This window comes from Alnus glutinosa, chromosome 5 (assembly GCF_958979055.1).
Source record: "Alnus glutinosa chromosome 5, dhAlnGlut1.1, whole genome shotgun sequence".
Classification (NCBI taxonomy): domain Eukaryota; kingdom Viridiplantae; phylum Streptophyta; class Magnoliopsida; order Fagales; family Betulaceae; genus Alnus; species Alnus glutinosa.
The window spans coordinates 15,024,255-15,036,996 of NC_084890.1; the positions used below are offsets into that span (position 1 = coordinate 15,024,255).

Here is a 12,742-nt window from a genome sequence, read left to right on the forward strand (position 1 = left end):
TTGCCACGTCGTCCAGACGACTTGCAGAGACTTCCTTAACAGTGTTGACTTCTGAAATCCAGTTCAGTGTAGAATTATGATTGACCTAGCGTCCGAACAGTTTTGCTCTATCGTCTGGACGATGTCAACGTATTCTGCTAGACACTGCGACGTGTCTGGACGCCTTCAAAGGCTCGTCCGGACGGTTACACAGGAACAGGTTGATTTGGCGGAATCTTCATGGACATTTTCTAGAAGCTTGTGATCAGTCACATGCTTTGAAATGAACACAGTTCGAATACATGACAATTCTGAAGAAGAACCGATCATCCTGTTACTGTTAATTCACAACCATTACATAAAGTGTTTTTGTTATCCAGAATGTAGCCAATATAAAATACTAACATAAATAAGACAAATATTTTGTTAACGAAGTGAAAACTCAATTAAGAGAAAAACCACTTCGGGACAGCCAAACCCAGGATTTTCACTATTCAGAAGACAAAGCTAGTTGCAAATGGCTTTCCAAAATCGCTGATATTCTTTCCTGAATAGGGCCACATCCGGACAGTTGCACTTATGCTACGTGCAATTTTCATAATAAGGACAGGCGTCCGAACGGTGTTGTTTTGACGTTCGAACGGTTGCAAATCTGCCCCACGTCTTGCCTTGTCAAAGATAGCGTCCGGACGGTGTAGACCTGTTGTCCGGACAGTTGCAGCTATCTTCCCATATCTGTGTTTGCAAAGGAAAACCTTTTACTTGTCCGAACGGATGCAACATTGAACAATTCAAAACTTCTGGACATTGATGGGAGTCCGGACGAAATAACCACGTCATCAGGATAGATGTTGCTTGACTGATTAGCGTCCGAACGCTTTACTGCGTCGTCCTGACAGAAACAAAGGATCCAACTTTTCTGATTTGGAAACTGCATAGAATTTTTCTTGAACACTGAAATAGCCTTTTTGTAGCTTGTGACGTTGGAACTTGTCATTATAAGGCTCTTTCCATCTTTAGAGAAATAGACTCTGATAAACTGAAGACTCTGGAAAATACATTATCCCTGTGAGAGCAGCAACAATACATAATAGTGATTTTGTCAAACAGAATGCAGCCAACACAAAAACTAACATCTGTCATTCGCAATACGAATATGTTTTTGGAGAACAGTCCATTCAGCTATTGCCGTATCCGGTGTAGTCCATCCAAATTCGACAATATGTCAAACGTCTATTGATTTCAGAAAAAAAATCTCATGCGTGATTTCCAATAGCCATAATTATATCCATCAAAGTGAGGAATAGAATTAAGGGAAAGTGACATAATAGAAAGGAGTCTAGGATCACACTTAGGAAATTAATCCAAAATGAGTGAACCCGCTTTGATACTAAATGAAAATAAATATAGACTCTTATGCAAACTCAACCAAATAGATAACCAAATATGCAAAGCAGTAAAGATAAATAACAAAGATATTTGGTTACAAAGTGGAAACTCTTTGCACCAAAGAGAAAAACCACTCCGGGGTAGCCAAACCCAGGACATCAATTATTAAAATAAATAGATAATTACAAGAAGTTCGTACTCACAACCCTTTGCAGTAGTCACTCTCTTGAATTTTAACAAGCGCCTACTTGTTTGCCTCTCCAGACTCGTCTGGAGAGTTCTTCAATTGATCTTCCTTAACTGGAGCTCCACTCTAGTTAGGCTTCAATGGTTGAACGGTTGAACACCAAATACATGAAACACTCTAAGATAGATACATATAACTGTTTAAGCCTAATAATTCTTCTCTTAGCACAATGGAATTCTCTGTTGGATTTCTGAAAGAAACACTACCTAGGAGCCCCTTTAAATAGGCTATGAAAACCCTAAAATAAGTTAGGAACAACTTCCTAGGCTGCGGTGTCCGGACATGTCTATTGCGTGTCTAGACATGTATTAGAAAGTAAACTTTATGTGAAGCGTGTCCAGACATGTTACCCAGGTGTTCGGACATCTGTAAGAAAAACTTTTCTGTGTTCACTGTCTTGTCTTGATTGTCCGGACATCTTGCAGAACAGAGACTTTTTGGAAGTTGCGTTATCTGGGCTATTCAGACATGTGAGAGAAAATGACCTTACTGTGACTTGTGTCCGCTGGGATGTCCGGACATGTTGAGAACATAGACTTACTACCAATCATGTCCAGACACAGCTTTTGGCTGTCCGGACATCTTGAAAAAAATTCTTAAATTTAGGAACAAATAATTATGCAGAATTTTTTCCAAATCACAACTCTTTCCTTTCTTGATTAATATTCTGCAATACTCTCCTTACTCAGCCCTTTCCTTTCTTGGTTAGTATTCTGTAATGTTCTTCTTATTTGGCTCTTTCCTTTCTTGATTAATATTCTGCAATATTCTTTTCATTTGGCTCTTTCCTTTCTTGAGTAATATTCAACAATATTCTTCTCACTTGGCTCTTTCATTTCTTGAATAAAATAAATAAGTTTTGACACCGAACTTACCAATATTAAAAACCCAACAATTTCAATTTTGTTTTTTTTTGGTTACTTTTTCTTTGTTACTCGGTTACTCTCTTGTAGAAAGAACTTTGAGTTTTGAGTTCTTTCTCCGAAAATCTCGCAGGCGTTGTGATTTGTTTGGTGAATCTCTCATTCTCCTTCATCCTCTTAGCCTATCTTCTTATCACTTCATCTTCTGTCACTCTTTCTCCCCATCACTCATGCCCTAAGTTTTGGGTCTTAAGAAAACCGAGAAATAAAGAAAAGAAAAGGAAAAAAAAAAAAAACCTCATTTTTTCTCATTTATCCGCATTTTTAGCAATTACTCTCTTGCTCTCTGTTTGTGTTCTCGAAAAACAGATAGAATCTTTTTCTTTTTTTTTTCCTAAAATAAAAAAAATCATTTTGAGTCAAAAGACTCAAAGATGTGTGATTTCTCTAAAACCGCAAAAGTCTTACTCATTGTTTATGTTATCAAGAACGCGGATTTTAAGAAGTTTTTTCATTGTTTGATGTATGATGAAAGAAGTGTTTTGGTCTCTTTGTTTGGGTTCTTAAGTAAATGGTATATATACAATGAAAAAAAAAAAAAAAAAAAGGTTATTTTTTAACTCTTTGTCTCTCTATTTGGGTTCTAAGAAAATAAGAAAAATGATACATGCTGATGTTGTTTATCATTTACCATTTAATTTGTAATACAATGTTGTTTAAATATATAAGTGTGATTTATTTTTCATTCTTTTTTATTTAATGATCTGTATATGTTTGTGTTTATTATTCTTATGTAGATAGTCAGTTACTAAAAAACTGTCCATGGACGAGCTGATAGCCATTGGAGAAGATTCAAAAGAAAGTTCACTTGTTATGAACCTAAATCTAATGGATATCACTTCTGATAATGATGGTGGTGGAAATGTTGTCCCTAGTACAGGAAGGTACTCTTGTGGCTAAGGAAGTCCAGGAGGAGGATCCTCAGAAGCATGCTTATGAGAAGAAGTCGACGAAAAAGACTTCTCCAGTTTGAAAGGATTTTAAGGAAGTAGTGTAATCTGGTGTTAAGAAAATTCAATGTAATCATTGTAGATCAATCCTTGCTATTCCTTACTCTGGTGCCACATCTCAATTTCATAGGCACTTGAATAGTTGTATTCCACGCATAGCAACTAACAAGAAGCTGAAGGTGCTTATATTTGATTCTGAAGGTGGAATTTTGAGCTATAGTGCAAATTTTACAGGTGATCATAAGAAGATAAGAAAACTTGCTTCTCATATGATACTTTACCACGAGTATCCTTTTTTGCAAATGGAACATACTTTGTTGAATAAGTTTATGAGAGCTAACACTCCTTATTAGCAAAAGATATATCGTGCAACTGCAAAAAATGATTGTAGATCTACCTATTAAATAGAGAAAAAGAAGCTGAAAAATTTCTTGAAAAATGTTAACAAAGTAAACATAGCAATTGACATGTGATCCTCAGATCATAGAGTATCTTATATGGTAGTTACATGTCATTTCGTTGATTCTTTGTGGAATTTACAAAAATGTGTCTTGAACTTTTGTAACGTCGCACCCCCACATAGTGGTGTTATTGTTGCTGATGCTCTTCAAAATAGTTTCATTGACTGGGGAATTAAGAATAAAATGTGTACAATAACAGTGGACAATGCAAGATGATAATAGCTTAAATATGCATGTTTTTCGGGATTAAAATAAGCATTATCATACTATGTATTTGAATAGATATTTTCCTAACTATTTCTAGGGAGTGTTAGAAAAACACCCAAAATTAGACACCCACTACACAACTCCTCACATGGGGTGGGGTCCATGTGAGGGGGTGTGTAGTGGATGTGTAATTTTGAGTGTTTTTTTAGCATTTTTCACTGTTTCTATCATGAGAAACGTATATACATCATAGGGAGAAGAAGTTAAAACCAAATACAAATCTTAACAATGTTATTTCTTATCACTTTTATCTACATGATTATCTTTAGATATATGTATGTTGAGATAAAGTTCTTGATTGGGAGGAAGTCTTTGCTGTGAGACCCATGACTTGGAAGACAATTCATATGCTGCTAGCCTGCGTGTAGAGAGTCACCTTGAAGAGTGAAGACCAAAGAAAAGAAAAAAGAGAAGAAAAGAAATAAGTCAAACCATGTGGGACCACTTGGCTTAAAAGAATGAATTCAAATAATTAAAAGATAAAAAAAGATCAGATAACCACCTTGAATAAAGGAGGAAAATCTGGATAAAATAGATGGTGGAACCAACGTCTCTCCTGCTTGCTCTTATCTACTGCCTTTGTTGTCATCAATAAAAGGGAAGAAAACGTGAACCAGACGTTCAATATTTTTTTATAAACATTTTTCTATCACCATAGCTTTGTTCTTATTTTCTTTTCAGTTATTTTATTTTGCTAGCTTGATGTTTAGAACCTTGATGATGGAATTTATTTTCGTAGTCATGTATAGCTAAATCTCTAGCTAAGGCTAGGGGTGAAATTTTAATGAAATTATAGTATTTATTCTCCAACTCTTCTATGGTTTGTAATGTATAATCTTTTTAATTGATTGCATGATTTATTTTAGAAAATGGTTTTTGTTCTGTAAAATCTCATTTATTGTTAACTACTAGTTCACGTTTTCTTCCATTTTATTGATGACAACAAAGGCAGCAGATAAGAGCAAGCAGAAGAGACGTTGGTTCCACCATCTATTTTATCCAGATTTTCCTCTTTTATTCAAGGTGGTTATCTGATCTTTTTTTATCTTCTCATTATTTGAATTCCTTCTTTTGAGCCAAGTAGTCCCACATGGTTTGACTTCTTTCTTTTCTTTTTTTTCTTTGGTCTTCACTCTTCAATGTAACTCTCTACACGTAGGCTAGCAGCATATGAATTGTCTTTCAAGTCATGGGTTCCACAACAAAGACTTCCTCCCAATCAAAACGTTATCTCAACATACATATATCTAAAGATAATCATGTAGATAAAAGCGATAAGAGATAACATTGTTAAGATTTGTATTTGGTTTTAACTTCTTCTTCGTATGATGTACATACGTTTCTCCTAATAGAAATAATTATGAAAATATCTATTGAAATACATAGTATGATAATGCTTATTTTAATCCCGAAAAACATGCACATTTAAGCTATTATCACAAGAAACAATGATGTGGCAATTTGAAGTTTAAGAGATGATTTTGCTGTGAAAAAAAACATTATCTATCAGGGGACAAATGTTTCATGTACATTGTTGTACTCATATAACAATTTTGTTGGTGCAAGATGGGATTAGTCAAACTAGGGATATTGTGGATTGTGGTAGGGATGGTATAGCATATCTACTTGCATCGCAGGGAGAGGTTGAAGTAGTTTGGTGAAATTGCAAAGCAGTTACAGTTGTCCTCAAAGAAACTGATTTTGGGTGTTCCCATAAGATGGAATATCACTTATATGATGTTGACTGCTAGGGCCGGCAATTTTGACATGACACGACAACCCGACACGAAATTAGCGGGTTTGGGTCTGCCTTAAACGGGTTTAGGTCATAAACGGGTCTACCCGTTTATCTTAGTTTGGCGGGTCAGGTTGCAGGTCACCCGCGGGTGACCCACCAAACACAATTAGCTTCTTTTTTCTTTTTTCTTTTTAATTATATATATATTATTAAAAAAAACAAAAAAAAAAAGGAAATGGGATTAGATTTAGTGATTTAGAATTTTAGGATTATTAGGTATTTAGGTAATTTAGGACCGGTTGCCCTAACTTCTCCATTTCTTCAGTTTTCTTTTCTTTCTCCTTCACACCGTGCCACCCCGCCCCGCCCCCTTTTCTTCCATTTTCTTCTTCTTCAGCGCCGCGCCACCACCGCCGCCACCCCCTCTTCTTCTTCCATTTTCTTCTTCTTCCTCTCGCTAGACCCGCTCGATGCAGCGACGCTCTCTCTCTTTGGTCTTCTTCAACGCCACCCCTTCTTCTTCAGTTCTCGATGAATGGCAACGGGGTCGTGGGGGAGTTTGGACGGGGATTAGAGCTGGGGAGTGCCAAGCGCACAGTTCGGGGACATTAGTGGTGCGAATCGGGACGTTTCAGGGACTGATCGGCTGATCCAATGAGTTTGGACCTGGGAGCGAATCACGGCAGTGGAGTTGAGTTTGAAGGTGAACAAGTGTGCTTGATTGATGAGAAAGTATAGGAAATTGAAGGAATTTAAATCTTGGTTGCTAATAATTTGTGTTTTTAAATGTGATTTTGGGCTGTATTTTTATTATTTATGAGCTTTTGACTTATAGGAATACCCTGCCTGCAGTTTAACTTTCAATGATAAACATCATAAACTTATATAGCTGATTTTCATTCGATTGTTGTATTGATTTTGCATTTATTTTCTTGATTTTGGAAGAGGCTGAGATTAAGTAGGGTGATTTTTTTTTTCTTTTCCGTAATATATTATATATGTTTGCAGATATTTTTTTTTTCTTCTTTTAAATGGGTCGTGTTGACCCGACTCGACCCATTATGCTAAACGGGTTTCACGGGTCGTGTCGGGTGACCCGTGAAATAGCCGTGTCGTGTCGTGTCTGGGTCTAGCTTAAATGGGTCGCGGGTCTTAACGGGTTTATGTAAAAAAAAGATAGGGATCAAAGTTTTCATTGGATACCAACTGTTGAAGATTTAAGGAAAGTTGAGAATGTTTGTTATATTTTAGAGGTTTTTAATGAAGTGACAACATAATATCATGAAGTAATTATCCAATTCCAAATTTATTTCTTCTTGAGGTTTGGAGAAGCAAAGATGTGTTGGGTAAGAAATGTAGGGATGAAAATGGTTATATAAGAGCAATGACAAAAAAAAAAATGAATTTGAAGTTTGAGAAGTATTGGGGGAAATGCAATATGCTCATGGTTATTGGTGATGTTTTGTTTCCAAGATTCAAGATAAAACTTGTACAATTTTCTTTCCCTGAAATTTATTATGAGTTTGAAGCCCTTACTACTATTGAAATGGTCCGTAGCCTTTTAAATGAGTTGTATGTGAGTATGTTGATGACCATAACTTATCTACTTTGTGGGCAAGAAAATGTTTATGAGTCTTCTTCAACTTCAAGTAGTATCTTAGCCAGTGTTGTTTGGATGAGCACTACAAGTGGAATGGCTATGTTTCAATATTTTGTAAGAAGTGTTGATACCTTTCGACTTGTGAAATCTGATTTGGAAGTATATTTGGAAGAAGATGTTTATATTTGTGATGAGGGTGATGATTGAAATTTGATGCTTTGGAATGGTGGAAATCCAATCAACTTAACTACCACATTTTATCTAAGATGGCACGAGACATACTTGCAATTCCTAACACTACGGTGGCTTTGAAATCAACATTCAGTGCTGGTGGTAGGGTCATTGATCTGTATCATGCATCTTTATCTACTGAAACTGTGTAAATGCAGTTGTGTGGCTCTGATTGGGGTCGAACACTACATGGACTTAAAAATCATCTGTGTAAGTATTATAATTTGTAGAGGTCTATTTTTTTTATTGCTTCTCCCTTAAATAAAAAGTAATTAATGTTCTTTTTTTTTTGTAAGATAAACTATCTTTAGTGGAGATTGTGTTGCCTTAGTTACTTAGCAAGTTGGGAGCAATGCTGGATTGTGTAATTTTTTTTTTTTTTTTGTTATAGTTAATGAGATCAAATTCTAATTTATGATTGATTTCTTTTATTAATTATGCCTCGAGTAAAACTAATTTATCTATTGCTTTGTTTTTAACAGGTTATTTATGTAGGTACTTAGTATGCTTGAAGACTTGAAGTGTTGTATTTGGTGTTAAGTTTTTGTTGGTATTTGGTATGCTCATGGTAAGTTGATTGTGAAGTGTTTCATGTTCATGCATGTTTAAGTTTTTCTATTTAAGGCTTGAGAAAAATACTAAAAAAAGCACTTTCAGCAGCCTCACCACTTTAACCAAAAAGTTTTGGTGAGTGAAAATACTTACCAATTTTGATGAGTAATATTCACTCACCAACTCTCTCACTAATTTTGTTTCTCATTTCTCTCTCACTCACATGATCAACACATTTTTTTTTCATTTTTTCTCCCATCTCCCATCTCTCTCACACAATGGTGTCCTTATTTTATGGACATGAATGTTTCTTTGTCCTTGACATAAACTTTGTGATTCTTTCATTTATATTTTCTTTATTTCTTTATTGAATTTGGTTGAGAAGCAAATGAAAACTTCTATGAATTTTTTAACAATGATCTAATCTTAAGATGAAGGTGTATGGTAGCTTGTTGTATAAAAAGATTAAATAGAGAAGGAATAAAGAAATTTGAAAAAATATTATTTAAATGGAATAGTGATAATGAATAGTTAAAATAGTGAGACTGCTGGTAGAAATTAAAAAAAAAAAAAAAAAAAAAAAAAAAAAAAAAAAAATAGCTCATCAGAATAGAAAAAATTAGTTTTTAACTACTTTGGTAAGTAAAATTTGATGAGGCTATTAGAAATGCTCTAAGTCAAACGTTATTTAATTTGATTTGATTTTGCTTACCTTAAGGAGGCTTCTTTTTTTTTCTTTTTCTTTCTTTTCTTTTTTTTTTTTCTTATGGTTAAATAATAGTTTCTAGTTAATTTTCAAAACATTTTTGTATATTTTCCAAAATTTAAATAAATCATCGGATTAATTAATAACTTATATAATTATAATTTGGTATCACATAATACAGATTTCATGGTTATTTAAATAAATCACATACGAAGATTAAGCAGTAAAAGCTTATCATCTGGACCGTTTAAAGTTGGGTGGGCTACGATCATCCCCCCATGTAACGCTCATGATATAATCATATCACCAGGTTTGTCCTCCTTGACTCTTCTTTCCTGTACTATTTCTACATCTCCCCATTTCTCGAACACAATCGAAACCCAGAAAGAAAAAGGAAAAGAAAATGGCGAATTTTGTACTGCAAGTCCCAAGGACGCTGAGAAGCTTCTCTCTTTCTGCTACATCTAACGGTATACTATTATTTATTCGTTTCTGCTTTCTGGGTAATCTTTTTATTTTGTGTGTGCAGTATAAATCCTCTGTTTCTCTTTTTTTTTTTTTTTGTGGTATATTTCTAAAATGTTGAGCAGGGGCTTCAGTGGGTGGGCCTCAGAGTGGAGGGAATGGTGGTCCAGTGATAGTGGAGCTTCCGATTGAGCAGATAAGGAGGCCGTTGATGCGAACGAGAGCCAACGATCCTCACAAAGTCAAGGAACTCATGGACAGTATCGAAGAAATTGGCCTCCAAGTACCTGTGAGCAATCTCTCACTTCCCCTGTTTCTGTTTTATTGATTTTCTTCTTCTTCTGTTTAGTCTTTGAATTGCTAAATTGAGTTGTGGGCTTTGTTTGGTTTCCGAGAAAATGAACGACAACCGTTAATTTCAGTTAAAATTTAAAAGTAGAGTTTGTCACTGATAGTTAAACTTTAAAATAGTTGGGAGGGAGGATCACAGTTTGTTTGTTATGAAATGAAAGAGTAGGTGCAATTAGCCCCCATGATCTTTCAGTCTTCTCAACAAAGCAGATAACTTTAAAGGCCATGGGGGTCTTTTTGAGGATGAATTTATATCTGCAAAGTTTCTTTGTGTAGTAAGCTATCAACTTTTATCCTACTTATGTATAATTGGGCTAATGTGGCAGTGCCATCAATCCTTAATTTTTATTTTATTTTATTTTAATAAATGTTGATCCAAAAGTTTATGGGTACTAATACATCAACCTAGTTGTATGAGAATGAGAAGAGAGTTGAGTATATAGTATTACTCTTTACTTTGGGAGAGCAGGAGAATTGCATGTTCTTCCCCTCTCTCTCTCTTGAATGTTTGAGTTTTTCTGAAGAACACCCCTGTGCTCTTGTTCTTGTTCTTTTGTTTTATTTAATTCTAACCTTAACCCAAAAAAAAAATGAAAGAGAAGAGAAAAAGAGCAGAAGCGGAGAAAGACGTAAATGCTACATCTTGTATATTTACTGTTAAGTATATTGAACTGTATTACAATACTCTTAATTTATAGAGAGACTATGAGTGATGAACAAGTAAACATAAAGTAGACCTAAACTAATTAAGAAATAGAATAAACCCTACAAGAAAGTAGAATAAAAGAGAATATAAAATTGTAATCAAATCTCATTACAATCAAACCTAAATGGAAAATATTTTCTTTTAAGAAAATACACCTACATAATATAAAATATAACCAACGTAATATGAAATATATATTCTAACAAAATAAAATTAGTAATAAGAGCATGTAATAATATATATTCAAACATAGATGCTCCTTTAAGTTTCGTTTTCTTTCCATAGGAGAAATTTATATATGATACCAATACCAATTTTAGTGGACTTACTCTTTGTCTCCTAATCGATGCAGATTGATGTTCTCGAGGTTGATGGAGTTTACTATGGTAAGTGTTTATCTAAATTCAAAAAGAAACTTCCATAAGGTTAACTTGGCAACGTTAAGTCACCACTTATCCCAAAAGATTAAGTTGATAGAAAATTGTTAGTTTAATTATTTAATTTATACTTTAACACTCTCCCTCAAGTGTGAGCTCAAACTCCCCCTTAATTATGAAGCCGTTAACATGGAATATTAATTAAAGTGGGAGGTGAACGACGGAGACAAGGTTCAAACTCAAAACCTTTAACTCTGATACCATGTTAAATCATCATTTATCCTAAAAACTCAAGTTTATAGAAAATGGTTAATTTAATAATTTAATATATACTCTAATAAACTGTAAATATCAAAGCCTTTCTTGTGTCTTGCCAGGACCCAAGCTCATCCATTCTTCTTTGTAATTTGTAGGTTTCTCTGGTTGCCATCGCTACGAGGCTCACCAACGCCTAGGGCTGCCTACAATCCGTTGCAAAGTTCGACGTGGAACAAAAGAAACTTTGAGGTTTATGGTTTATTTTGCCTTGTTTATCAGTGAGTATCTAATTTTACATTTATATGTGGGGAGACATTACATAAATTTCCTATTACATCTTGTAGGCATCACCTTCGGTAAACATGGGAGGGACTATGCAACTTTATATGATTTAATCAGCTTTCTGTGAACCTCCAAAGCCTTACTGCAAAAGACACTAGCGTTGTCTATGCTTCTTTGTGTCTATAGATGTTTCTATGCATATCATTACCGATATATTTAATTTTAGATAGAATTGGCTTGCATTTCGTAGTGTGTTGTCAGCTATGGAAAGATGTAAAACAAAAGGCATAATGCCAATATTTCTTTTTCTATTTTTCTTTAAAACAAAGAGATATGGCATCATTATAAGAATTATTGATCATAGTTGGCTTTCCAATTTCTTCTAGGAACATTATTTGTTAGCTGTGATAGAACCACCACTACACATTATTAGAATGCAGTAATTTCTCATTTCTATTGCTTTCAAGAAGAAAACCAACGATCCCACGAAATGGAATGAAATGGCAATTCCATTCAGGCAATAAGCCCCTGCCTTAAACTAGGAAGTATTGGCTGTGGGGATTATGACTTGACTCTACCGATGCAATTATTTGTCATGTTAAAAGTACAAGTTTACTGCAGTTTAATTTGAATTTGTAACAAGTTTATAGGTAAATTTAATTATAATTATAAACTAAATATTCTTTTCACTCCGAAATATGTTATAAGCAAATGACTAACTGGATAAAAAAAAGAGATATTGCACATCTTTCCTTTCATGAAAACCGCAACCTAATTAAAGAAAGCACTCATTAGCACCTTCTGACGCCTATCCAAACACTTCTTAGTATGCACTTTAGTTTTAGAATATGTTCGTTCAACGTCACAAGTCTACAAGCCTTTTTCATTTCAATGCTCGCCTTTTGAATCTTTGATAGGGGCCTTTAGTCTTTTGATTAGAGTAGGGTTCTCGAGAGAGTAGAGCGTACCGCCCTTTCATGGGGGTGGGGGTGGGGAATCCCCCGTGAACTGGCTATACCCAAAACCGACACAAATGAACAAGTAGAGCTAGGGTGATTGAGATGCGATTGAGAGAACCATGTCTAACCCCATAACTTGTGGAGGAGTGCTCTCCTATCTTTTGACTAGGAAAGAGGCACATACCAAGGGGTAGAAATTGTTTATTTAAAACACAAGACTTTGCTAAGTGGTAACATGATGTATTGAGTCTGACACATGCCCAATGCTAGAAGGTCGAAAGGAGAAGTGTTATAAGCTTTG

At 34.8% G+C, this 12,742-nt stretch overlaps 1 protein-coding gene across 1 annotated transcript; it reads left to right on the forward strand.

The window, feature by feature from the left end:
• Window positions 1-9,350: 9,350 nt before the first annotated feature.
• On the forward strand, window positions 9,351-11,932 carry LOC133868794 (sulfiredoxin, chloroplastic/mitochondrial). Its single transcript, XM_062305805.1, has 5 exons — window positions 9,351-9,513; window positions 9,634-9,797; window positions 10,918-10,951; window positions 11,356-11,449; window positions 11,545-11,932. Exons 1-5 carry the CDS (start codon window positions 9,447-9,449, stop codon window positions 11,558-11,560), a joined length of 375 nt encoding a protein of 124 aa, XP_062161789.1. The 5' UTR covers window positions 9,351-9,446; the 3' UTR covers window positions 11,561-11,932.
• The last annotated feature ends 810 nt before the right edge of the window (window positions 11,933-12,742 follow it).